General features: G+C 56.2%; 1 protein-coding gene across 1 annotated transcript; it reads left to right on the top strand.

Moving 5' to 3' along the window:
* Positions 1 to 2,787: 2,787 nt before the first annotated feature.
* Positions 2,788 to 24,550, top strand: Nr5a1 (nuclear receptor subfamily 5 group A member 1). The gene is made up of 7 exons (XM_021633366.2): positions 2,788 to 2,961; positions 6,273 to 6,389; positions 6,498 to 6,639; positions 8,593 to 9,221; positions 15,077 to 15,196; positions 16,916 to 17,063; positions 22,915 to 24,550. The coding sequence occupies exons 2-7, from the start codon at positions 6,288 to 6,290 to the stop codon at positions 23,160 to 23,162; spliced, it is 1,389 nt and encodes a 462-aa protein (XP_021489041.2). The 5' UTR covers positions 2,788 to 2,961; positions 6,273 to 6,287; the 3' UTR covers positions 23,163 to 24,550.
* Positions 24,551 to 25,693: the final 1,143 nt, after the last annotated feature.

The following is a 25,693-nucleotide window of genomic DNA, read 5'->3' as shown; positions in this document are numbered from 1 at the left end:
TGACTAGGGAATGAAGCGCATCCAGCCTGTCACTGACAGCTAACCCCTAGAGGAGACAACGCAAGAAACAGCAGAGCTCTAGCCCTTCAGACAAGCACATGGGGCCTGCTCTGCAAGACAACAGTGCTGAAGACCCAGAGAGAAATCAACCTGTCCCGTGAGAGTTCCCCCTTGCTGAGGTGAGTCACAGAAGGGCAAGCAAGGTTGACAGCGATGTCGCAATGTCATACTCAACAAAGAAAAGGCCTCTAAGGACAGAGCAGCCAGGCCTTCAGAAGGAGGTCTTTGTGTGTGTGTGTGTGTGTGTGTGTGTGTGTGTGTGTGTGTTGCTGACACTTTACTGAGCACACATGGCATACTAAGAGGACAGTAGATAAGTTGCATGTACCATCCATCACCTCTCATACCTCTTATAAAAGGGAACATGAGGCCCAGCGAGGAGGTGTAAACAGGCCACACAGCCACAGAGGGGCCAAGCTGGAATGGAACCCAGTCTCTGCCAGCAACTCTCAAATCTCAAGGACTTGCCAAGACACCACACAGCTAATCTGACTGGTTATTTCCAAAGCACCGTGGTGCTGAAAGACCCCATATATCCTGTTTAAGAAGGCAGCACTCGGAAAGGCAGAGGCAGATAGATCGCAGATAGATCAAGTTCAAGGCCAGCCTGGTCTACAAAGCAAGTTCAGGACAGCCAAGGCTACACAGAGAAATCCTGCCTCATAAAACAAAACAAAACAAAGGCAGGCTCTGCTTGGTGGTGGTTCCATGGGCCTGTAATCCTAGCACTGAGGAGGCAGAGGCAGGAGGGATATCTTTGTGTGTTCCAGGCCAGTCTGGTCTACACAGTAAGACCTTGCCTCAACAATAATAAATATATAAAAATAAAAATTTAAAAGTCAGGCTTGGCATTTCTGAAGCTCTGGGTTTGAGCCCCAGTAATAACACACACACACACACACACACACACACACACACACCAGGAGATGTAGACCCCTACTTCATGAAGTCTCCCATCAAAAGGGGTGCAAAAAACCCGGATTTTGTGGTGATGTGTATGCAACACTGTGAAATGGCATTCTCTAGCCTATTTCTTTACTGAACTCAGAGGATAAGTAGCATGGATTGTAAAGTGAGAACATGAGCATGACAGTCAGGAAGCAGAGGCAGGCTTATACCTGCAGTTCCAGCACTCAAGGCTAATGCAGGAGAATTGCCACCAGTCAGAGGCTAGCCTGGGCTACAAAGTGGTAGCCTATCTCCAACAGAATTAAATAAATCAGAAAGCCAAAATGTTTAAATGAAACAAAAATAGTAAAATGAAGTGGGAAACTGAGAAATAATAAAAATGAAACAAAAGGAGTCGGATTAAATTCTAGCTCTAAACAAGAAAAAAGTGACTTTCTGGGTTTAAAAGGCTTGACTGAGGCGATGAGTATGGAGGAGGGAAGTTGTACGTAATGGTATAGATATAATTCAAATGGTGCTTATTCAAATGTTACGCTAGATAGTAGTAAAACCGCCATTGAACTATGTTTTTTTTTTAACTTGAGGCAGGCTGCAGTGGTGCATGCTTATAATCCCAGCACTTGCAAGGGACTGGCTGGAAGGTTTGACACCAGCCTGAGCTACATAATGAGACACTGTCTCAAAGCTCAACAACAACAAGCCAAGTGATAACATGAGGAAAAGACATTCTGGATTTAAACCTAAGTGGCTCAGTTATCCAGAAAAGCCCCTGTCATCCAGAACTACATAAATGAGAAGCTTTGCCTGACATGCCTGTCTCTTGGAGTGAAGTGGGGGTCCTTGACAAGGGTTCCCCACTTGGTGGGCCTCTGCTCCAAGTCGCCTCTCAGAACAAATGCTCGCTAATCCTTCCGCAACAGAGGGGTTCCTCATCACAGTGTCCCCCAGTGCCTACAGCGGTGCTTGGCTCAAACGCCCGGCCTACGGGAACGCAGGCATCAGTTACAAAAAAGGTGTGGGATGAAAGACCGTGCTGGATTCTGAAATTTGGATCCGATAAGACCAGGCCAGTTCAGGAACTGGCTAAGCAGGGAAGCCCGGCTTTCCAGATTAAAAAACAAACAAACAAAAACAAAAACAAACAAACAAAAAAACACAAACAAAAAAAAAACAAACAAAAACAACCCTTTCTTACTGGGGCCTAATACCCATATAGTCCAACCTGAACCCACATGGCCACACCCCTAGCCCAGCAGTCTTGGCACAGCCTCAGTTTCCCCAGCTGCCAATGGAACATATCTGCAGCTCCCAATACATAGTGATATTCAGAGAAGCCAGCGCCAAAAGCCACATGAACTCCATTTGTCGGGATCCACCATAGCCATTTCTCCACACCAGCCATTCTACTCCATATTCAGATCTGGGACAAGCTGGACCTTACAGTCCAGGCCAAAACTCAGGGAGGAAGCCCTTCAAGGGGAGAAACTCCCAGCCTGGTGAGGGAGCAGCCCATAAATCAGGTCCCACTCCCACCCAGTCGCTAACAAGCGGCTGCCTATCTGCCTACACGGGGTCCGTGCCTCAGGCTCCCACAGCAGCCTGGACAGCCAGCTGGAGAAGTCCTCCCAGTGCCTTGGCCTCTGCCCCCACCCGGAGCCCCCCATAAAGATAGGGTTTTTTTTTTTTCTTTTTAGGAGAGTGAAAAAAAGATATAGACCCAAATGAAGGGAAACACCAACAAAGGAGGAGAGAGGCCTGCGGAGTCACGTGGGGGCAGAGACCAATTGGGCCTCCGGTGGCCCCCCCACACACCCACGCGGGGAGGAGAAAAGGACGGTCGGACAGGGTCAGTTTGCTTTCCGCTTGCTGCTGGGTGAAGAAGTTCCTGAGAGTCTGCCAGCCACTGCCCTACCTGGGGCCTGGGAGCCTCCGCGCCAGCACGCTGGTGCCCAGTGTCCACCCTTATCCGGCCGAGAGTTCTCCTTCCGCTCAGTAAGTGAAGGCCGGGGCCAGGCCTCTAATGGCCAGCCTCCCTCCTCAGTGCCTCGCTCCGGCCTGGACTGGCCACTGCCTGCTCTACAGAACGACCACAACTCTAGGCAGGGAAAAGGCCAGGGGTCTCTCGAGATCCATTCCCCTCTTACATCTTTTCTAGGCTGTGTTAGGAGGAGCTAGGCCTATGCGGACAGACTCAGTGGGGTCTGAGAGTGGTTGGCGGTGTCCGGGTGTTCCTGTGGGTGTGGTGTTCCATGACTGTCCTGAGGGTCTCTTAGGCTTGTCTTCTGGTCTTGGAGTCTTGCCGCCTAAGTGTCTGGGTGGCCACTATGGAGGTATCTGAGCCCTCTGGTGTGTATGTCTGTTTCTCCTGTCAGTCTCGGCCAGTGTCTACTTCGCTTCCCTGGGTAGATGAATGAAGGGCTGTGAGTAAGGGTATACGGTGGGGAGGGGTCGGGGGAGGCATTCAGTGGAACCCTGGAGAAAGAGCTAAGACAGAAAGATAGAGTCTTGGTGCCCATCCCCCATCCCACCAGGCATTTAGCCCAGAGGAGTGCCCATGTTGTCCAAGAGGCCGGTGGTGGGCTCTACTCTAGAGATGCACTGTCGGGAGCTCAGCCCGCACCCCCCCCCCCCATTACCTACCAGCCTCTGTGCCTCTGTGCCTCTGGGAGCTTTTGCTTTGGATTTGTGTTTTTGCGATGCTAGATGCTAGAAATGAACACAGAGCCTCACACTGGGCGTGGCCTGCCACTGAACCCCATTCCCTCCGCAGTTTCGCTTTCTGAGGGTTTCTATCTGAAGCAGATTTGTGTAGAGGCCCGTGAAGCCCCCCTGTCCCTGTAGGTGCTCGGTGTGGGAAGAGGGCCTCACACATCTCTGGCCCTCGCTCTTTCCAAGATTTATTCACGGAATTCCACCCAACCTTGATCTGTAGGACTGGCTCTTTTCGGAGGAGAAAAGTGACTTGCCTGATACAGGACAGAATAGCCAAGTCGGTCAGATTCGGTGCCTCCCTCCACAGGGTGAGCGACTTGAGAGGCTCGTGGTACCCCATCTTCAACTTTGTTCGAGCACCCTAGTCCAGCACCCACAGAAGCCCGGGCCATGGGGCGGGATCCACTCAGAATTTGGGGTGTGTAGGTCTCTGCCAAGGCGTAACTGCTGGGCGGCTCTCTGGTGTCCGGGTCCAGCCTGCAGGCCTGCCTTCCAGCCCTGCAGGCAAAGGGGGCTGCGCTGCACCGAGTAGGCCTCTTCAGAGCCCTTTCGGCCTCGGTTACCTAACTTGAAAAGCCGTATGGTTTGGTTCCCAGCCCAGAGCAGCTGCTGCTCTGCCGCCTTCACCTCCAGGACGCAGTCCGCTCCCAGGCACTCCCCTCCCCTCTGTCTCTGCCCTAGCTAGAGAAGAGCTCAAGGGAAGATAGGGGCGTGGGGGCCGCATTTGGAGCTCTCTGCCTACTAGACCCGGGAGGTAGCAGAATGCGATGATCACACTCCCCATCTCCAGGGGAACACCCTGAGGGGGACTCTCAGGAAAACGGGGCTGGCCCAGAACTCTGGCTGGCCTCTCCACCGCGTCACCCTCCCATCCTCAGCTACCCTCTGGGAGCACCTGGCTTCGGAATAAGAATCAGGGCTGGTGCGTGCAGCCTAGGTAGGCTCCCAAGTCTGGTTTCCGCCCCGCGCTAGCGCTTCGCCTACCGCGCCACACTCGCCCTGAGCCACTTCCATGCCGCCAAGCCACCAGCGTTCCCACCTCGGCCCTGGCCGCTCCTAAACTAGACCAGCAAACCGGAGCTCGCCTCCTCCCCGCGCAGGCGGCGGCCCGAAGCTTTCACCTGACCGGATTCCGGGGTGTCGGGGGTTGGGGAGAGGGTCCCCCATTCTCTTAGAGCTCCCTGGGCTTCGGAGGACCGAGAGCTGGGGCTGGAGGGCCAGGAGGTGAGGCTGAGGGCCGAGCGGGGCTGCGGGGAGGGTAGGGCCCGGGCCGGGGGCGGTGGGGAGGACGGGCACCGCGCGGCGCGGGCGGCGGAGGCGCGGGGGTCCCAGGTGCGCGTCGGGCGGCCCCGCGGGCGGCGGGCGGCGGGGGCGGGGAGGCGGGGGCAGGGGCAGGGGCGGCCGGTCTCCCCGCCCCCGGCCCGGGCGGCCGTCACTGCGGGCGGCGCCGCGCCCGGCTGCGGCTTCGGTGCGGGCGGCGGCGCGGGGCGGGACGCGGGGACGCCGACGTCGCGCCGGACCCTCCGCCTGAGGTCTCCCACGGGCCCCCGTAGCCCCCCGCGGCTCCCCGGAGCCCCCGTAGCCCCCGCGGCCCCCCGCGGCCCCCGACCCCACCGCGCCCTCCGCGTCCGCTCCCGGCCCGACGTCTCGGGCTCGCCCGGGTGCCGTCGCCGCGCGGCTTTGTCTGCGGGCCCCGCGGCCCGGCGCCGGGGTGCCCCGCCGGTCGGGGGTCGGCCCCCCGTCCCTCCGAGGGGCCACGCCTCGGAGCTCGCCTCCCCGGCCCCGACTCTCCGCCGTCTCCCGCCGCGCGCCGCCTCCGTCTCTCCAGGTTTTCCGTCCCGGTCTCTCGCCCTCTCCCTGGCTCCCCCGGCCCGTCCTCGTGGCTCGGGGTCTCTCCCCGTGTCTCTGGCTGTGCCTGCGGGCTTTCCCCGTGGGGCCCTGTCACTCCGAGTCCCGGATCCCGTCTCTTTCGTTTCCCACCGTTGGTCCGGCACCCGCTCGCTCTGGGCCGCGCATCGAGCCTGGGCTCCCCGCTCGGCCGCCCGTCGTCTGGCCGTCCTCTCTCCCCCCTGTCAATCAGCCTTCACCTACGGACGCGATCTGTCACCTGGCCGTGTCTCTCCACCCACGTCCTGAGCGCCCGGCCATTTCTGACCCTCTCCCGGCGCCTTCGGCTCGGCATCCCCGTCCCCGTCGCCCGGGGTCTCCTCCCCGCCGAGCGGCCGCAGCCGGGGTCTCTCTCTCTCTCTCTCTCTCTCTCTCTCTCTCTCTCTCTGCCAGAGCTGTCTCTGCCCCGGGTCCCTGTCGGGGAGGCCCCCGGACCGCCCCGGGCTGTGCGCCCCGCTTCCCCGGCGCCCGCGGCTGTCTGCTTTTCTCGGGAGCCGGGGTTTGGCTCCTTAGACGAACGAAACGGGATGGAGGCGCATCGAGCCCGAGGGCCCCGGCCCGGGCGCGGCGGCGGCGGCGGCGTGGGAGCGGCCCCGGCGGGCGGCGCGGGGACCCGGGCCGCGAACCCCCGCGCCCAGCCGGGGCCGGGGGCCTCCCCGGGCCGGGGGCCGTCGGCACGCGCTCACCTGCCCCTCCTCCCACAGGCGGACGCCGCGGGCATGGACTATTCGTACGACGAGGACCTGGACGAGCTGTGCCCCGTGTGTGGGGACAAGGTGTCGGGCTACCACTACGGGCTGCTCACGTGCGAGAGCTGCAAGGTGAGCGCGGCCCGGGGGCCGGGGGGAGGGGGCCGGGAAGGGCACCGGCGGCGGGGCGGCGGGGGTGCGGGGCCGGGGCCTGGCGCTCACTCCCTTCCTCTGGAGCAGGGCTTCTTCAAGCGCACGGTCCAGAACAACAAACAATACACGTGCACCGAGAGTCAGAGCTGCAAAATCGACAAGACGCAGCGTAAGCGCTGTCCCTTCTGCCGCTTCCAGAAGTGCCTGACCGTGGGCATGCGCCTGGAAGGTGCGCGCCTGCACGCCCGCCCGGGACCCCTGACTGCTGGCCGCCCCGGGGAGCCGCGGGTGGGCCTGGGAGAGGGGCTGAGGGGGGAAAGCGGCGCCGTTTCTTTCTCCGGGGGCCTGGCCCCCCTCGGCGTGGCGTGGGGGCCCCAGCTCCGCGGGCAGCGGAGGCAACTAGGAAGGCTAGCGTTAGGCGAGGCCTGGCGGGCTGGGCTGGCTCGCCCGGGCACGGTCACAGAATGTCAAAAACGAGACCTCCAGCCCGGCGGGCGCTGCCTGCAATCCCAGGACTCCGGAGGCTGAGGCAGGGTGGTTGCCGGCCACGGGTGCTTATTGAGACCCAGGGACCTCTCCCCTGAGGGCTTGAGCCTATCTCCAGGAAAGAGCAGAGTCCCCAAAGGGGGGTGCTTTGAGGAGTGCCTGGCCGCCCCCCATAGAGCCCTAAACCAGCCAGAGGCAACGTTCTCAGGAACTTGACGGTGTTCAGATCCCAGCCTCATCACTTGTAGATTAGGGACACCTTAACTTCGCTGAGCTGCAGAGGGCCTGGTCTAAATAACGAGCTAAAACGTAATGTGTCAGTGGGAGGGCTGAGGGGCTAAGAAAAATCGGGAGCTGCCTCCGTGAGGGCCAGTACTCAGCAGAATGGCTGTAACCGTCATTATTGTCGCCCTTCTGCTGCTATTCGTCCATCACCGTTCAGCCTGTGCATCTGCCTGTCCGTCTCGCATCTAAGTTTCACGGGAACTGGGATTCCTTCCCATGCTTTCCCAGCCCAGCCCCGGCAAGGTTGAGGTGAGGGGGGAAACGGTGGCCTATCGCTGCCGCCTCTTCCCTACCCCTGTTCTGGTCCAGAGAGGACAGCAACGGTCCATCAAGACAGACTCAGGCTCAGAAAGTGGACAGTCATAGCTTCTACCCTGCTGGCCCCAGCCGGGCTGAGTGCCCAGCCAGCAGCTGTTGCAGAGAAGGCCCTGAAGGCTAGGAGAGCTGTGGCCATACCCTGCTACCTAGAGACTGGAGGAGGTACCTTGTCCTATGCCTGGAGCCCTCATGCCTAGGTCCAGGTCCCGAGTGGGCTATCGTGGGTCGCAGAAGCCTCCGAGGCAGCCCAAGGGAGCAAAACAGCCCGGCTACCTCCCCTCCCGGCAGCTAGATCTGGTCGGCAGGCTCCCAAGCCCTCAGCTCCGTGGAACACCACCCCTCTCTCCAGCTCTCTCCCTTTTCTCAGAGCTTGGGTGGGGTCCTGTCTGAGCAGGGGCTGGAGCCACACTGGAGCTGCAGAGATGCACCTGTTGAGTCTGGCTGGTGACACATTCTTGGCCAGGAGAAAAACATCTGGTCAGCAAAATAAATCCCCTCCTCCAGCAGGCTCCCAGTAGAAGGCAGTGGGGGAAGCCCCAGTCATCTTGCAACAGGAGCTCAGCAGAATCAAAAAGGCAGTCAACAAGTAGCCGGGCACCCCGCTGTTAGCAAAGCAGACTAAGGTCTTTCCGCTTTCACCATCTCCCTGTCCAGCCCTGGGCTGGGCATCTGAACCCAGAGCCGAGCCCCAGGCCCTTTCAGCAGGATAGGAGATTCTGCTGGGGTAATCCTGACTCTTCCTGGGGGTGATGACATTGGACTGGGTGTTTAAAAAAAAATGCAAGAGAAAGAAAAGGGTTCCAGGCAGACGGAATAATAGAGGGAAGGGTGGGTGAGCAGGAGGAGGGGAAGGAGATGGGGGGGGTCATAGAGAATGTGGAGAAAAGCCTGGGATGCCAAGCTAAGGCTCCTGCTCTCACCTGTGGGCAGAAAGGCCACTGAGTGGGGATGGGGCAATGGTGATGCTTGTGTGTGTGTGTGTGTGTGTGTGTGTGTGAGAGAGAGAGAGAGAGAGAGAGAGAGAGGTGTCTTTGGAAAGATCTGTGGCAGGCAGGTAGGAAGGCTGAAGCTGACAGATTGTTCCTGCCCACAGCTGTGCGTGCCGATCGAATGCGGGGTGGACGTAACAAGTTTGGGCCCATGTACAAGAGAGACCGGGCCTTGAAGCAGCAGAAGAAGGCACAGATTCGGGCCAATGGCTTCAAGCTGGAGAACGGACCGCCGATGGGGGTGCCCCCGCCACCCCCTCCCCCACCGGACTACATGCTGCCCCCTAGCTTGCATGCACATGAGCCCAAAGCGCTGGTCTCTGGCCCACCCACTGGGCCGCTGGGTGACTTTGGAGCCCCAGCTCTGCCCATGGCTGTGCCTAGTACCCATGGGTCTCTGGCTGGCTACCTCTATCCCGCCTTCTCTAACCACACCATCAAATCTGAGTACCCAGAGCCCTATGCCAGCCCCCCTCAGCAGCCAGGACCACCCTACAGCTATCCGGAACCCTTCCCGGGAGGGCCCAATGTGCCAGAGTTCATACTGCAGCTGCTGCAACTAGAGCCAGAGGAGGACCAGGTGCGCGCGCGCATCGTGGGCTGTCTGCAGGAGCCAGCCAAAACCCGCTCGGACCAGCCGGCGCCCTTCAACCTCCTCTGCAGGATGGCGGACCAGACCTTTATCTCCATTGTGGACTGGGCACGAAGATGCATGGTGTTTAAGGAGCTGGAGGTGGGTACCCCCTCGCCTTCCCCAGCCCCGGGCTCTAGCTACTACTCTCGGCTGCCCAGCACAAACCTTTGGATGGGCAGTCCTACCCAATGGCTTGAGGCCGTGTCCGGGGAGGCACCACTGCAGGGAGAAAGGGCATTTCTGAGCTATTGCAGCTTCCTGGTGCCTGCTGCCCCCTGCCCATCCCTCTTCCTGTCTCTCCAGTCTGTCTCTCTTGGCCCCTGTCTCTCCTGTGTCCCCTCCCTGGCTTTCAGTCTCTCAGCACCTCCAGGCGTTGCTTCTCTTCCAGTTGGCTTTCTGTAGGCAGCTCCCTGTTTCTCTGAGACCCTAGGCTCCTTCAACACATTTGTCTGGTCCCCCAGATCCCTAGCCCATGTCAGAAGGAGGTCCAGCCATCCTATCTTCTCATTGATTCAGAAAGGACACCAAATCTTCACCACCTCAACTGTCATAGATGGGGCTCTGAGTGTTTGTAGGCCTGATTCCTACCTAGCTAATGTGAAGGTGCCCACTGCCCCTGTGATGGAGTGTGTGTGTGTGTGCGCGTGCGCGTGTGCGTGTGTGCGCTCGTGCACGTGTGTGCACACGCGCGCAGGATAATCAGGTGGAAATTTCTGCCACTGAACTCGACACATGCAACTGCCTTCCCTTATCTCTGTAGCCCCCCCCTTTTTTTTTTAAACCAGGGTTAGTGCACATGAAGCTAAAGAAAGCAGGAGGGACTGGGGCTGGCCACAGGAAGAACTTTTGAGTCTATTTATCAATTAGTGTGAAGCCCTCAGGCCTGAGAGCTGACTCTGTAGTGCCCTACCTAGCTCCTTATGTGCACCACCCCCAAGACTCCAGAATTCTGACCGAGGCTCACTGCCGTCTGGCATGGGTACAACCCAGCCTGACCCTCCTAGGTCAAGCCCCAATAGTTGTTTCGAGGCTGGCTATAAACAGCAGGCTGCTGCCCACCCTCCCCATCCCCCCACCCCCACTGCGGGAGCCACGGCAGCCTTGAGCGGCTGTCATGTTGAAGCCACTCTCCCTGGGCTTTCTTTTGGGCATTGCCTGGCTGGCTGGCCTAGAGGGGAATAAGGTGCAGCACCCTAAGGTTTGACGCAGGGGGCTCTGGGAGTTAGGAACTGATGACCATTGCTCTCGTTTCTACTGTGTAAGGCCTGCCATGGCCAAGGGCGTGCCATGTCTCTGTCTTGGGTAATTTCTCTCACTGGCCCTTTCTAGGATATAAGAGATGGACATAGGTCAGATAGTGGGCCCTCCCACCTGCTCTGTACTGAGTGCTGAGTGCTTTGGAAGATACCCCCCCCCCCAAAAAAAAAGAGAAGGCACTGCAAACATTTCTTGAAGCCCCTAAACAGAGAGTAGAAGGCGCTAAGCCTTCCCAGCTTTCCTGGATCCTGGATCCAGGGGCAGGGCACTTCCTCTGGCCGCCTTCCTGGTTTGGGGGGTGGGTCACTCAGGATGGGAAGGGCTTTTGTCCTAGTGTTGCTGAGTGTTTTTTCCTGCTTCTGGCTTCTCTGTGGCCCAAACCTTCCTGCTTCCCCTTCCCAGAACCTGTGAAAGGAGCCCAGGAACCCTAGCCACCATCAGCGATGCTCATGAGAGGCCTTGCAGACAAGCCCAAGCCCAGCCCTTGCAGCCCCTCGTGAGCCGTCATGCTTCATCAGGCTGGGAGTCTGTGTGCAGAGCCTAGTCATGCAGGCCAGAAGAACTGGGGCTGCCCAGTGAGTTGGTTCTGGCTGCCCAGTGAGTTGGTTCTCACCATGCCACATTAGCCGCCTCTGAGCAGGGCACATCCTAGGCGATGGGAGAGAGGCTCTGTGGCTCTGAGACTAAGGTGGCCCCTGACATGGGCACTGGGGGCATCAGAATGAACTGGACCCAGGAAGCTGCAGGGAAGGCTTGAAGACATATGTAGACTGTCAGTGAGCAGGTCCCTGGGCGCTTCACGTGGCATGGCAAGAAACAGAGGACCCAGTGGGAAAGCACTGCTTCATTCAAGGAAGTCAAGGCTTTCTAGAGGTGGTCGGAAGGCAGGTTGAGGCACCCAATCTGTGGACTCAGCAATGAACTCTGCTTTTCTGGCCTCAGTTTACTTGTTTGTAAGGTGGGGGGAGCTTAACTAACATTTTTCTAAAGCCTTGTAAAGGCTGGGTGAGCTAGAACAGTTAAAGAATTTGGCATGTGGCTCAGTCAAATTTGCCACGGACCCCATTAGTGGAATTGGCCCCTTCCTCTGGTCTGCCTGTATTTATAGCATAAGGAAGAAGCTACATTCCCAGCTTTCTGGGAACAGCGCAGAGAAGGACACACAGGGCCCATGTACCTCTGAGCTCTGTAAAATGGGACCCACTTTGCCTCTGGTGGGTCAAACTTCTTACCTGAAGGGTGGGAGACTCACCTTCACCAGGCCCCATATTCACCACAAAGGAGAGGCTGGAGGAGGTAATAGGAGTCCATCTTGACCTCTGCCACCCCTCAGTGTTCCGCTCTGTTTCCCCTGGGGGCCCCCGTGGGCAGCAGATAATTGCTCAGATAGATGGTTTATTGAGACACAGTAAGTCTGTCAGTACTAAGCTGATAAACAAGGGCTTAGCCAGGAGTGTGCCATGGCCAGCCATGGAGTGTCAGACCCTGAAGAATTACTGAGCTTGTTGGCCTTGGCTGCCAGACCAATCAGACCCTGGGGGCTCCAGAGAGGCTTTCTGAGGGAGAGGTCAGCGCAGCACCATCAATACCCTTCTTAGATGCAGACGGCAGTGTCAGGGCTCCAAGATTTGTGGTAGGCCATAGGAGGGCCCAACGGACAGGCTGGGCTGGCCAGGGACTCCGAGCCAGGACTGCAAATGACCTCTATTTCCAAGGTGGCAAGAGAAAGGTAGAAACTAGCTCTTTGGGCTGAGAGACACCCTTACACACTCAATTCCGGTGGAGAGGGCAGGCAGCTGCAGTGTGTGTGCGTGTGCGTGTGCGTGCGTGTGTGTGTGTGTGTGTGTATTGTGTATGTGTGTATTGGAGTTAGATGTCCGTGTGTCCATCTACCCACCCACAGGAAGAGGTGGGCATGGCAAGAAAATTTGCTTGGCCAAGGGGAAGATGGAGCCCGGTAGGGCTGATCCAGGTGCCCCGCGCCTTCTGTAATGTCAACTGTGTCTGCTTTGTCTTGACACAGAAGAGGGAGGAGTGCCCTCTCCTATCACAGATCAGGAAATCATGGTTGAGGAGGGGGCATGGCCAAGTGAAAAAAAAAAAAAGCTGAGGCGAAGGTTCTGGAGTGCTCAGCATAGGTCCGTGCTGCAGCCTCCTGATTATCCTCCTCAAGCTGGGCCACCCAGCCCCAGGGCTGAGGTCTGGCGAGAGCCCGATGCAGGGCTGAGCACCCAGGTCACTGTGACCCCTCTACCTTCTGCCAAGCTTGGCTGAGCCTGCTTATCTCCTAATGCTCCTCTTTATCGTTTCTCCTGCCCTGCTTCTTCCTTCTAGGCACAAGGGTATCTGTGCCTATGGCTGAGATGGGGGCAGAGCATGCCTAGCCCTGCCAGGCCTGCTTCTGGGTCACCCACATGGAGCCCTGTTTACTTTTCTGCCACTCTGACTGGCCTGTAGGCTTCTTCCACTCAGATGTTTAGTGGTTCTCAGGGGCCCCCAAGATCCTCCCAGACCTCCCCCGCACCTGGTGTTACCTAGATGATCCTGTCTGGTTATCTGTCCTGAGTAGCTGTCACTGGGCAGGGATACAGGGCTCTAGCACCGTGCTTCTGGAGTTTTGCCTTACTCCTTGGAAAGGGTGATGGAGAGGGAAATGTGTGGAGGGCTGGGAAGTAGCTCTCAGTCAGAGGCTAGGTCTCTGTCGACAGTGATGGGGCTCAGGACGTGCAGAAGCCTGGGCTGGTGACCCAGAGAGGAGAGAGGTAAAGTCTGGCAGAAGCAGGTTCCTCCTGCTGTCCTGCCCTGTGTGTTGGGGCAGGGATAGGCAGGCAGGGTCCCCAGGAGCCTGCATGACTGTCTGGCTGCTCTTTCCTCTCCACCCTCTCTTAGTTAGAGTTACTACTGCTGCCATGAGGCACCATGACCAAAAGCAATTTAGGGATGAAAGGGCTTATTTGGCTTGCATATCCTGAAACACAGTCCACTGAGGGAAGCCAAGGCAAGAGCTCAAACTGGACAGGAACCTGGAGGCAGGAGCTGATGCAAAGGCCAAGAGAGGAGTGTTGCTTACTGGCTTGCTCCCACGGCTTGCTCGGTCTGCTTTCTCCTAGAACCAGGACCACCAGCTCACAGTGGTGGTAGGTCCCCCCACATCAATCACCAACGAGGAAAACTCCCTCTAAGGCTGCTCACATCCTGGCTTCATGGAGGTGTTTTCTGAGCTGAGGCTCCCTCCTCTCAGCTAGAGGTTCCCTCTCGCTGTGTCAAGTGGACATGAAACTAGCCCCCACACCTGCCTTCTCCTTTCTCCTTACCTGCCCGAGGATGCCCCAGACAAGAGGAAAGGCTGCCCTCCCAGAGGACGGGTCTAATTTCTAGGTCTAGTCACCTCTTCTCGGACCTGGGTTTGATGGCAAGATGAATGCTTTATGGGGGAAATGTCCCTTCATCAGCCTCTTGCTAAGGCCTGAGGGGCCAACAGTGGCACGGAGGACACCACTCCTGCCTCTAACACTCCAAAGGACCAGGAAAGACAGGCATGGATTGGTGTCTGTCCAATCTTAATTCCAAATGGTAGTGAGAAAGAGGACTTGAAGAGGGCTTCATGGAGGAGGCAGCCAGTCTATGGGAGACTCTGAAGTCCCGGGTGGCAAGGTGGACAAGGGACGCATCATTTTTATACCTGGTGATAAAGTGCATGGGCCTGGGGCCACACTGTGCTGTGCAACCTTAGGTAGCTTGCCTGAGCTCGCACTCAGTTTCTTCTCCCTGTGAATTGAGTGATGACTGTCAACAGCATTGACAAGCCACACAGCAAGGTTGGTAGTCACTGCAAGGGATGGCCCTGGGAGACCTAGCCAACCTCAGTCCCATTCCTGGAAATGGTACAAGAAGAGAACCTCTATATGCTCTCTCTCTCTCTCTCTCTCTCTCTCTCTCTCTCTCTCAAATTTAAAGCCATTATTTTAAAAAGAAAGGCTTTGGGCTAGGTGGAGGAAAGGTGAGTGGGGAGGGATGGTGAGAGGAAGGAGAGGTTGAGTATAGGGGTGAACGAGGAAATGGTAATGTGCCCCTGGCTGCCGCTTCTCGTGGCTCTAAGCAGAAGTTGCTCCTGTCAGGAGCATCTGCCCTTTCTGTGGAAGGATGCAACGACCCCAGAGTTGGAGGGCACTCGTCAGGGACTGCACTCTCCTGGGCTCCAAGGCCCAACCACGCTCTGAGGATTAGGATCTGCCTTGCTCATTGTTCTGTTATTTCTGCAGACAGCTGAGGTATTCATGAGCCAGGTAGCCCCCTTTCTTCCCCAGGAGCCTAGGCACCTCTGCAGCTTCCTCAGGACCCTTCAGCCATGGTCATGGGCTCTCCACAGGCCAATGGCACAAAGGGTGAGGGCTGGTCTTCCCAACAGTAGTCCCTAGTCTCTGAGATTTCCTGGGTGTGGGATACGTGACTGGCCATCTTCATATACTTGAGACGCTGTACAACTGAGAAAATAGAGGTCCAGAAAAATTCAGATAATATGTGTAAGGTCATACACTTCATGAAAGACAGAGCCAGGACCTGAAGGAGGCCCTCACTGGGTCCCAATGAAGTAAACAGGTGGGCAGACGGCACCCATCTGAGACTGAGTGGAGATCTGGGGTGAAGGTCCCAGGGGACAGTCCCCAGCTGGACCTCTGCATGATTCTCCCCTGCAGGTGGCTGACCAGATAACACTGCTGCAGAACTGTTGGAGCGAGCTGCTGGTGTTTGACCACATCTACCGCCAGGTCCAGTATGGCAAGGAGGACAGCATCCTGCTAATTACTGGACAGGAGGTGACTGAACTGGTCCATTCCCAAGTTCTGCATGATCCCAGACCTCCCTTGGGGGGGATGGCTCGGGGTGCCCTGAATTCTAAATTGAGGGACATGTACTAGCCAGACTTCTCTGTGTCCTGGGGCCTTTGGAGGAGCCAGGGTGTAGGATGGCTAGGTGAGGTTCTTGCAGGAGATAACAGTGGGGTTGGATCTCCCCAAAATATGACAGAGTTGGCCAGTTGGTACTGAGGTGATAGGGGGAGTCTACATTGTCACACATGTAGAAACAGCAGGATCGAGGACTCAGAAGGGGTTCAGAGAAATGCCAAGGGCCTGTGGGTTGGCAGGTATGAAAGATGAGGTTGCAGGCATTGCTAGGAGCTGGTAAGCAAGCAGGACCCTGTAGGGTCCCTGCTCTCATAAATGACGAATTAATGAGTGAGCAAACAAATAAATGAAAGTTTGGGCAAAAGTCCCAGAGAGGTGACTCAGGATTGGGCCCCTTCAGAGCAGGGACTGTAACATGACAAGGTGGGAAGCCGTGGAGAAGGCCTGGAAACTCCTGAACACTGCCCCCAGGAGGGACATTAGCGGTGCCAGTGGATGTGGGTGAAGGAACCCAAAGTGCTGGGATCTAGAACCACCTATATAAAGAGGACAACACTCAGATGGTGAGAGGAAGTACAGGGAGAGGAGTAGGAGGAAGAAAAGATAATTCCTGGAGACAGGGGCCCGCCCCCAGGAGGAGACACAGGTCGAATAGTAGGCACAGTGGATACTGGAACAAGATGCAGACTGAGGCCCTACTTCCCTACCCCTGCCCCCCACGACCCATGTCCCTCACCCTGGGTTCACACCTCCCATGTTTCAGGTTGTTGAAAGCAGGAAAGGGGTGCTGGTTCCGAGGGTGACTCTGGACCACAGGAGTGCAAATACAGGGTCTGGGATGTGAGTGAGGGCATACGGGCTGCAGGAGCATGCTGGGTCTACCCACGCACCTATGTTTGAGTGTGTGACTCTGCACATACAGAGATGCGTGGGTGTCCATAGCTCCCTGCCATAGCATAAACACATACGCAGGTGTGTGTCTGTGTTGCTGTGAATGGCCATCGAAGGGCATGAGTGGGTGTGGGTGTGAAGACATGAGCATCATAGCTTCGGTGAACAGGTAACAGCCTTGTGAATATATCTGCATGAGTGTGTGTGTGAGAAAGAGAGAGAGAAGGGGGAAAGGGGGAGAGAGAGAAAGAGAGAAAAGCAGGAGGAAGGGAGAGAGAGAGAGAAGGAAAGAGATGGGGAGGAAGGGAGAGAGAGAAGGGAGGGAGGGAGAAAGAAAAAGAGATGGGAGGGAGGGAGGGAGAGAGAGCATGAATTAGGTGGTGATGGACCGGCTCTTATATGGTGGCCATACACAGCATTTCCTGTGCTCAGGCCAAACTACCCCTGCTGCCTGCAACCCTCCCCAGGGAAGAAGGGCTCTTGTTGCAGTCAGCAGTTCACACTACTGGGCTGGCAGCAGCTCTCTGTAAATGAAGTGTCCTTCAGCTCCCTAGTGTTCCCACTGCCTGGAGCCTGCCCCACTGCCATTAAAGAAGAGGCCAGCCATGGGGTGGGTGTTTAGCTTAGGCCAACAGATGGAACAAAGCTGGCAAAATGGCCCCCTTCTGCCCTGTGCCACCCCGCCCCCCAGCCGCAGTCCCTCTGCCCACCTCCCTGACTCACCCTCTGCCTGTGCAGGTGGAGTTGAGCACAGTGGCCGTCCAGGCTGGCTCCCTGCTGCACAGCCTGGTGCTGCGGGCGCAGGAGTTGGTGCTGCAGCTGCACGCGCTGCAGCTGGACCGCCAGGAGTTCGTGTGTCTCAAGTTCCTCATCCTCTTCAGCCTCGGTGAGTGGCTCTGCAGCCTCTGCAGTGGAGCGTGGCAAAGACGCTGGGGGCCCACTGCGCTTAGAGAGCCCAAGGGGCAGCACCCTCCTTTAGGGAGTGATGCAGGGCATGTGGTCAGGGCCTGGCTGCTCCCTGGAGTGTGGGGCCCTCTCATGGGGGTGAGGGCCCTCCTGAGCATCTGAATTGTTTCTGGCCGATCATTCCAGAAACTACTCTGCATACGTAATACACTCAAATGCCTATTGTGTTTAGACCTTTCCCCCCTGGCTCCCATCCTGGGGTCCTCACTTTCCCTAACTCCCTGAACTCCAGGGACCCAAGTTCTGACTCTAGATCCCTTCACCCGTACATTTATTCATTCTACAAACATCTGCTGAACATCTGCCTGGTGCTGGGAGCAACATAGCAAATGGGAAAGACCCCGATTGCTGCCCCCAGGGCCAGCCACTTGGGGAAACAGCAAGTGTCTTGTAAAGGGTGGAATGCATAGATGGGGGATGTGCAGCAGCAAGATGCACCAGCACGAGGGTATGCCTCAGAGAACCTGCGTCCTGAGACACAGAGCTTGAAAGAGAGCGGGTCTGTTTGTTTTTGCGGATGAGCAAGGTGGAGGATTCTTCAGCAGGGAAGCAGCCACGGGAGAGTGGGCAGAATCGAGATGTGTCTTTGTGGCAGCCTGGCAGTGATGCTTCCTAGGGTGTAGGAAGAGTTTGCAAACAGGGAAGAGCTGGTGAGGAAGCCCAGTGCTCAGGCAGAGCTGTCCTCTTGCCGTGATCACGTGGCCAGGGACTCTCAGCCTGGCTGGGGCTCTACAGAGTGTTAGGAAATGGCATTGAAGTTGCTGCCTTAGAGTGTGGCAGAGCCTTAGGGGCTGGGCTAGGGAGGAGCCTGGGTGGGGGTGGCAGGCAGAGAGGAGTTCTCAGCACCAGTCAGAGCTCCATCGAAGAGCTCCAAGAGGACCTCGCAGCCCCCTTTCTCCTACAACTAAAGCTACTAGGTCCAGCTGGACTTTAGCCTCCCTTTGGGAAGCCCAGCCTGCTTCCACATGGGGCTGTGCTTAGTGGTGCCTTGACTTAGGGTGGCTCAGCCCTCCTCCATAGGTTAACTTTATCTCCAGTAACCGAGAGAGATCAGGGCTGGAGGGGAGAGCGTGGGAAGGCTTGTGTACATGCGTGGCTGCCTGGATTCTAACTCTGGTCCCTCCGGCTTTGTGAGTTGAGGGAGTCACTCACTCTCTGATCCTCTGTTTCCGAATTTGTGAAATGGCAGCTGTAGTGTCCTTAGCATGCTGCAAGGGTATAACGAGATGATTCTAACACAGTCTTAGCCCTTAGAAGTGTGTGCTGATGTTTTAATTAATCATCCTTATTAATAAATCCTCATCCATAAACAAATGAGCCAGAGTGAATGACCAGGCTCCGGGCTCAATCTTTATTTCATGCTTTGTGTCCAGCCCGGGGCTTTATTGTCCCTGGGCATAGGGACTCAGGTCTGGCCACAGTAGCTCAGTGGGCCTGAAATTGGGTAAGGTTAGGGGTGTCAGAGGCACAGAAGACAGTGAGCCTGGGGCTTGAACCTATTGGAGCCGAGAACGAGGGAACAGTGACAGGCACGCTGGGTCACAGAGTCCTTGGAAAGAGGCTCCGTACTGGCAGAGGAGGTGAGCAGTCCGTATGATTAGAGCTGGGATGGCTCTGCCCCGGTCTGGAGGAAGGGTGAGCGGATATATCTGAGCCGGGACTCATAGTGTGAATAGGAGTGTTCCGGTGAGACAAAAGGAAGGAGCCGCCCTGTTGAAAGTTATGGGAGGGGGACAGATAGAGAGAAGGCCATAAGGTAGACAGAGGCCGAATTGTATATGGCCTTGGTTACTGGGTACCTCTGGGATGGCTCCCGTCCTGGGAATAACATGACCACCTCACGTCTGCATATCATCATAAGGCCTGTCCAGCCACAGCCTGGGACAGGATGCTGGGTAGATAGCCCAGAGCATTGCAGCAGACAACACCTCTAGTTAGGTGAAGGCGGGTGGCCCTCTGACCTGGAAATGCAGGGCACCGCATCAGAGCTGAGCTTCCAGGAAGACCAGGACTCATAACAGGACTTGATCACTTGTCCACAGACTTCCATCAGCCTGCCTGTGGCTCCGTATCACCGCACTGAGCCGGGCAGCCTCAACCCCATGCAGTGACTGTCACCCACCCACCCCGTCCCCCTCTACACGCCTCCTTCTCGCCTGTCTCTGCAGAAGGGTGCCATTTGGCGTCTAAATAGCATCTCAGGCAGCTCAGAGGCAGGTAAGGAGGCTTAATTAAAATTAGTGCCTCTCTCCTGGCAATCGCAGTGTTTATGAAGATGGGCCCGGCCGGCATTGTTCCGCCGAGGACTTAATCGAAGCTTAATGGATTGACCTAACATTCGATTTCCTGATTCCCATTGAGGCGCGCGGCAGCATTCCCTTAAGCGTTTGCAATTTACCCACCGCTCCAAGCCAACAAAAGACGGACTGAATAGCAGTGCCACTCGAGGGGCCATTGTACGCGGGGGCGCCTGCCTGAGTCACCGCTATTGGGACAACATTCTTTATGCCTCGCTGGAATGAAAAGATTATTCAAATATTCAATTAAACCGTGAAAAGGGGGCTTTTCTGAGATCCTGGGGGCCCCCAGCTCATGGAGCTAGCGGCTGCTCCCAGGGTGGGTGCCATCTCCCACCCCCTCCGCCTCCAGGGATGTGGGCAGAGCCATCGCACTTCCATCCTGCAGGCTCGGGCCCAGGCTGGCACCCAGCAAGGGTCCCTGTCCTGACCTGCCCCATCTTGTAGAAAACAGGTTCAGAGGTGCCTCTGGTTGCAGAGCTGGGGTGTGAAGGGAGAATCTCTAGGCTGTGGGACGCCTGTTCCTGGGTCTGAGAGGTAAAGGGCACCCTGCTCAGTGCACCCCGGCTCTAGTCCTTAGACTCTCCACGACAAGCTGGGGCCTGGGAGAGCTGGGGAAGGTAGAGAAGAAAGGCGATAGATCTGAGGCTTCCAGGTGAGGAAGAGGTTAGGTCTGCAGAACCAGGGTGGGACTCCTAGACGAACCCCCTAGATGGCAGAGGTATAATGCCCCAGAGTTCTAAGGAGGCCTCACAGCCCTGGGAATTCCAGCCTTACCCTGCCCCCAGCAGGAAGCCCTGCAGCTCCTGGAATCAGTCAGGCTTGGGTGTGCAATATGTGGGTGGGCTTGGCACACTGCACTCCTTGCCGTCTAGGTATCTGAAGGGATGAAGATGAACAGGGAGTCCGTGAAACTGATCCCAGCTCTGGTCTGTGGCTGCTATGTGTGCTATCGCTCTCCATCCACCCTAGAGCTGCCTTCGTGCCCCAGGGTCTTGGAGGTCTTCATATGTGTGAACTGAGAGAGACTAGAGGCCTTCTTAAAGAGGGGCTGTCGCTAAAAGTTGTCCTTGTCCTGCACCCTCCCCCTGCTATTCCACTGTGATCATGAGTCCCTGGTGCTTGTTGCTGAGAACACTAAATCCTGGTAAAGCTGGAAGCCTAGGCCCCAGTGTCCTCATCCCCTCCATGTGAGCAGCATCCTGTCCCATCCTCCTCCACCTCAGCTCTTTCCTCCACTCCCCTTTACTGGGTAGCCTTGAGACAGACCCCATCTTTCTCCAGTTCTGAATGTCAGAATAGCCCAGGGACGGCATGGAGGCTACGGCGGATAATACAGGGGTGGGAAAGGGTTTGAGGCAAGGACAGATGGGATTAGTAGGCATCTCTTGCCTCCAGGAGACCAGCTTGGTGGAATGGCATCCAATGGTCACCTTTAGATGTACCTGGAGCTGGCCAGGCCAGGGAGCTGGGTTGCTCTGTACAGCTGCGTTGGTTTCACTGTTTAGGGACACCAAGGCAGGGAAGAGCTGGGATGGAATCTAGGCGTATCTCTCTAGACAAAGAGCTTTTTTTTTTTTTTACTAAAGGGCATAAATATGTCTGTGAGCTGATGGCCACCCCAGGGAGGGGAGGAAGAAAATGACTCCGGCTCACTTGTTAGAGGGTGGTGGGAGCCAGGGTAGAGGCCAGCAGCTGCCAAATCCTGCCATACGACACAGGCCCAGCTCCGGTTTCCCTAAATCCATCTTTGGACAACACAGGCCTCAGCGGGTGTGCCGGGGGCGGCTGAGGATCAGGGTTGCCAGGCACTTCAGCACTCCTGGCGCAGTGGGTGTTAAGAGGGATTAGAGGGCGAAGCTCGTGTGCTGGTTGAACTCCCCCACAGGAGAAAGACTGGGGTGCCCCGAGGGAGGAAAGTGACCCACCTTCTGAACCTCTGCAAGCGACAGCCCAAGGGAGACCAAGATAGGCTTTGAGGGTTGGGGACCGATGTTAAACTCCTAAGCAGGACATGAGCTGAGACAGGCTGACAGAGGGGCTGAGTGACAAGGAAAGGACCCAGGCACCCTATTTCCAGCCTGAGGAAAATGACCTTTCATGCAGAACAGGCAGGGACTCTTCCACAGGGCGGCTTACTCCTAAGCAAAAACCTCTTTTGTGTCTAACCCAGGACTAAGGCCCGAGGATGCACTGATCATACTTCAGCCTCAGCCACATTTGGTCCACACCAAGCCACCTGCTCCTCTCCCTCTCATTGGGAGCTGTCCCTCCATGTCTATCTGCAGCTTCATGGTCACCATTGTTCTCACACAGCTTGTCTGTGTGGAGAGGGCTAGTGAGCCAGCCAGCCTGCCTGTCTGCCTGGCCGCCTTCTTCCCACCCTCCCCCCACCCTCTCTTTTCTTTTTCTTTCTTTCTTTTTTCCTTTTTTTTTTTTTTTTATCGAGTAGAGCCTATATAGAACCGGGGCCTGTGTGTGCCAGGCCAATGGCATAGTCTAAGCCACACTCTTTGGCACCATTTTAAATGTATGTAAATGGCTTTGCCTTGCAAACTTCCAGATCTTCCCATTCTCTCTTACCTCCCACTCTGCCCTGCTTTTCAGCATGACTCCCTGTCCATCCCATGACTTCTCAGATGTAACTGAAACACAGCCACCTAGGCCCTTCTTCCTTACCATGAACAGTGCTGCAGAGAAGCTGACCCCAGAGTCCCATGACTGAATTTGTGGACCCTCTTACCAGGGCATGTCTCATGGGCCTGACAGCCCAAGACAGGTCCTTTTCACAGTGATGTTGATGGTGATGTTTAGGGTGGCAGGGGTAATGGCCATAAAAAGACTTTGACAAGTTTTCCCACAAGCCAGTACTTTACATCCTTGGTACATTTTATAGAAGAGAAAATGGAGAGGTGTAAACACCCCACTAGCAATGCATCTGCTGAGGTTGCTGGTGGTCTTGGTGATTATCAAGTATCCATGGTGACAGCAGCAGTGATGATTGGGCCAGAGATATGGTTTAGTGGTTGGTGATGGTAGTGGCCATACTGATGATAAAACCATACAGATACAAGGATTTTCCAGCTGTGGTAGCACATGCCTTTAATCTGCTTGGAAGGCAGAGACAAGCAGGTGGATCTCTGTGAATTCAAGGCCAGCCTGGTCTACATAATGAGGTTCAGGCCAGCCAGGGAGACATAGTGAGATCCTGTCCCAAAAAGAAAGAGAAGAGGAAAGAAAAAAGACAAAGAAAGCACAGGGACACGCTTGGGGACACTAAGCAGTGATGTCACTGGTGGTGGCCACAGGGTGGAGACTTGCCACTGAGGCTTGCCATTGATAGGCTCATGGCAGTCTCTGCACCCACAGGTTGCTGTCTCCTGGGGAAGTGGTGTTGGTAATATTGGTGATGGTGCCAGCCCAACTGTGGTGGCGGCACCATGACAAGAGGGTGATGGGCTGCTCCTGTTGCAGATGTGAAATTCCTGAAAAACCGTGGCCTGGTGAAGGATGCCCAGGAGAAGGCCAATGCCGCCCTGATGGATTACACCTTGTGTCACTACCCGCACTGCGGAGACAAATTCCAGCAATTGATATTGTGCCTGTTGGAGGTGCGGGCGCTGAGCATGAAGGCCAAGGAGTACCTGTACCACAAGCATTTGGGCAACGAGATGCCCCGCAACAACCTTCTCATCGAGATGCTGCAGGCCAAGCAGACTTGAGCCTGGGCACCAGGCAGCGGGCAGGCGGCAGGCGCGCCACTGCCTCCCAAGGACTCATTGCATTAGGTGACCTGGGAGCCTTGTCCCTAGGCCCCTGCCCCTGAGCTCCAGAGCTGTGTGTTTGGGATGAAGGGCAAGGATGGGCAGGGACGCTGGGGTATGTTGCCTCCACCAGCCACCTGGCATGTGTCTGCCACCCAGAGTGCCCCAAAGGGGTGGCTTCTAACCACTCCTTCATCTGCCCCCAGCTTTTTTTCCTGGCATCTGAGGTACAGATCCCAGGAGAAGGCTTGGGATTCCCTAATGGGCCCGGATGTCCCTTGGTTCAGAGGTCATTCTTTCCCTCTCTCCTGTAATCAGAGGCAAAGGAAGGTCTGTAGGTATCAGTGAGGGCAGAGGAGGGGTCTCCAGACTCGCCTGAAGAAGGGAAGGAAGTCCACTGTTATAAACTGAGTTTGCTAAATTGGGGTCCCTAGAGGATGCCATGAGAGTGGGTAGGGCAAAAGCTCCCTGGCCAGCCCTCCACCCATCTAATTCTGATCCATTACCTGAAAAAGGACTTTGTTGTGACCACCCTTCTCCCAGGTCCCAGCCACCCAGGGAAGAAGAGTCTAGTGTAGTCAACATTCCAGTCCTAGCCCTGCCGACCCAGATGTCTGGGCTGGTGGTTGTCCGCAAGCTTGTAGCCAGCAGGGGTCTTTTCCCCTCACCTAGACAGTCCTTGGAAAGGGCGTGAGAAAGGAACGGCAGGGGACAGACAGATGGAGGACTGAGCTGGGATATAGGGCTTAGCACCAAAGTTTTTTCTCCTGAAGTCTCGTTCCAAGAGTCAGGGTGGCACCTGGTCATTTTACACACCCCACCTCACTCCTGAAAAGAGCTGTTGCTTGCCTTCTGCCCCAGCCCCACTGTGGGAGCAGCAGGAGGCCTGCAGGCTCTCAGAGTCCTTGCAGGTGGGGTTATGGGTGAAAATTCACGGATCTTTCTTTAGATGAGCTCAGTGCAGAGGACTCTCTCATGGCTCCATCCTTTTGGGTCCCTTGTCACAACCCTTGAAGCTGGCCTCAGTTCCCTGGCCTCTGCTTTGCGTCTGAAAGTCACTCTGCCGGGCCAGGCACTGGGGGGGTGGGGGACCTAAGCTATCCTCTGTTTCAGACTGGGCATCCAGTGTCCTTCCTGCTTTTCACGTCAGATTTACAGCTTATGCTAGGCCTGCCCATCTGGACAAGGCTGTCTCCTGTCTTCTATCACCCTGGCTCAGACCCCACCTCTGCCCCTGAAATGCGTTCCCCCTGCCAAGGCCAGAGACCCTCAGCACTGAGACAAGAAGTGCCCTTATAAGCCCCTGCAGCCCTGCAGCCCTGAAATAAATTTTGCAATTAGTTTCCAGTAGCATTTGTGAATTTGCATTCTGAAGCAAGGCATGGCCTCTTGGGGTAGGTTCTGGGTGGTGGTGGTGGTGGTGGTGGTGGTGGTCTGCCTGTCATCAAAATGGTGTTCAGCTCAAACCTCTGGGGAGGGGAGCTGTTGAAATGGCTCAGCACGTAAAGGTATCTGCCAGGCCTGATAACCCGCATTCAGTCTCTACAGTCCACATGGCGAAGGAGAACTGCCTCCCAGCAGTTGTCCTCTGACCTGTGTGGAATACACACACACACACACACACACATAGGACCTGCAGAAGATCAAGCCAGTCAACACCCCAGCATGGATGGCAGAGGAACTCACAGCACCCCCACCCCACTTGACTACAGAGCTATTGGCTGTCAATAGCTGCTTCTGGGGGTAGGAGAGTCAGATTTCTTCAGGGATGTGACCCTAATCCATGCGCCAGTGCTATATTGAAAGGCCCTGCATCCATGTACATACAGGCTTCCCTAAGTGGACTGAGTGGGTCATAAAAATTAATTCAGGAAGACAAAATTTGGGAAGGGAATATGGAGAGTCCTGGGAATTGGGCTGTGGGTGGTGGGTATGATCTAAATATGTTGTGTGTATATGACATACATGTGTGTATACATACATCCCATACACACTGAAAATATGAAAAGAAATGAGGTGGAGGAGGGTTGGAGAGCCCGGGGTGTAGACACAGTGGGTGCTGCTGGGCTTTGGGCTGCACCCTGTTCCTGTATACATGAGGTTTGGGAGATGCTGAGACTTTCTGGGGTCCCGACTCAGCTCTATCCTGCCGTGCTAGCTCTGCCCCCACAGTGAAAGAGCCTTCATTTCATGAACATCTCTTTAGCCCCCTGTCCTTGTAGCAACTCCAGCAGTGGTATAATCCAGGAGAAGCGCTCTTCAACAAAGCAGGCACCCAGATTCCAGCCTGGGTTTCCCTTTCTCCTCTGCACTCTGTCCCCATTGCTGATGAGTCCTCCCCTCCTGTCCTGCTAGGTGGCAGCACTGAGCTTGACCAATACCTGAGTGCTCCAGGACCTCAGGCCCTGTCGGATCTGCTCTTCCAAGGCACCTTTGTAGGTTTTCCCCCATTCACACAGCTGAGGAGGGGCCTGTAAACTTCCACTGTC

Source organism: Meriones unguiculatus, chromosome 8, assembly GCF_030254825.1.
Source record: "Meriones unguiculatus strain TT.TT164.6M chromosome 8, Bangor_MerUng_6.1, whole genome shotgun sequence".
Classification (NCBI taxonomy): Eukaryota; Metazoa; Chordata; class Mammalia; order Rodentia; family Muridae; genus Meriones; species Meriones unguiculatus.
Note: the sequence above shows the minus strand (reverse complement) of the source record. Positions and strands in the feature narration are given on the sequence as shown.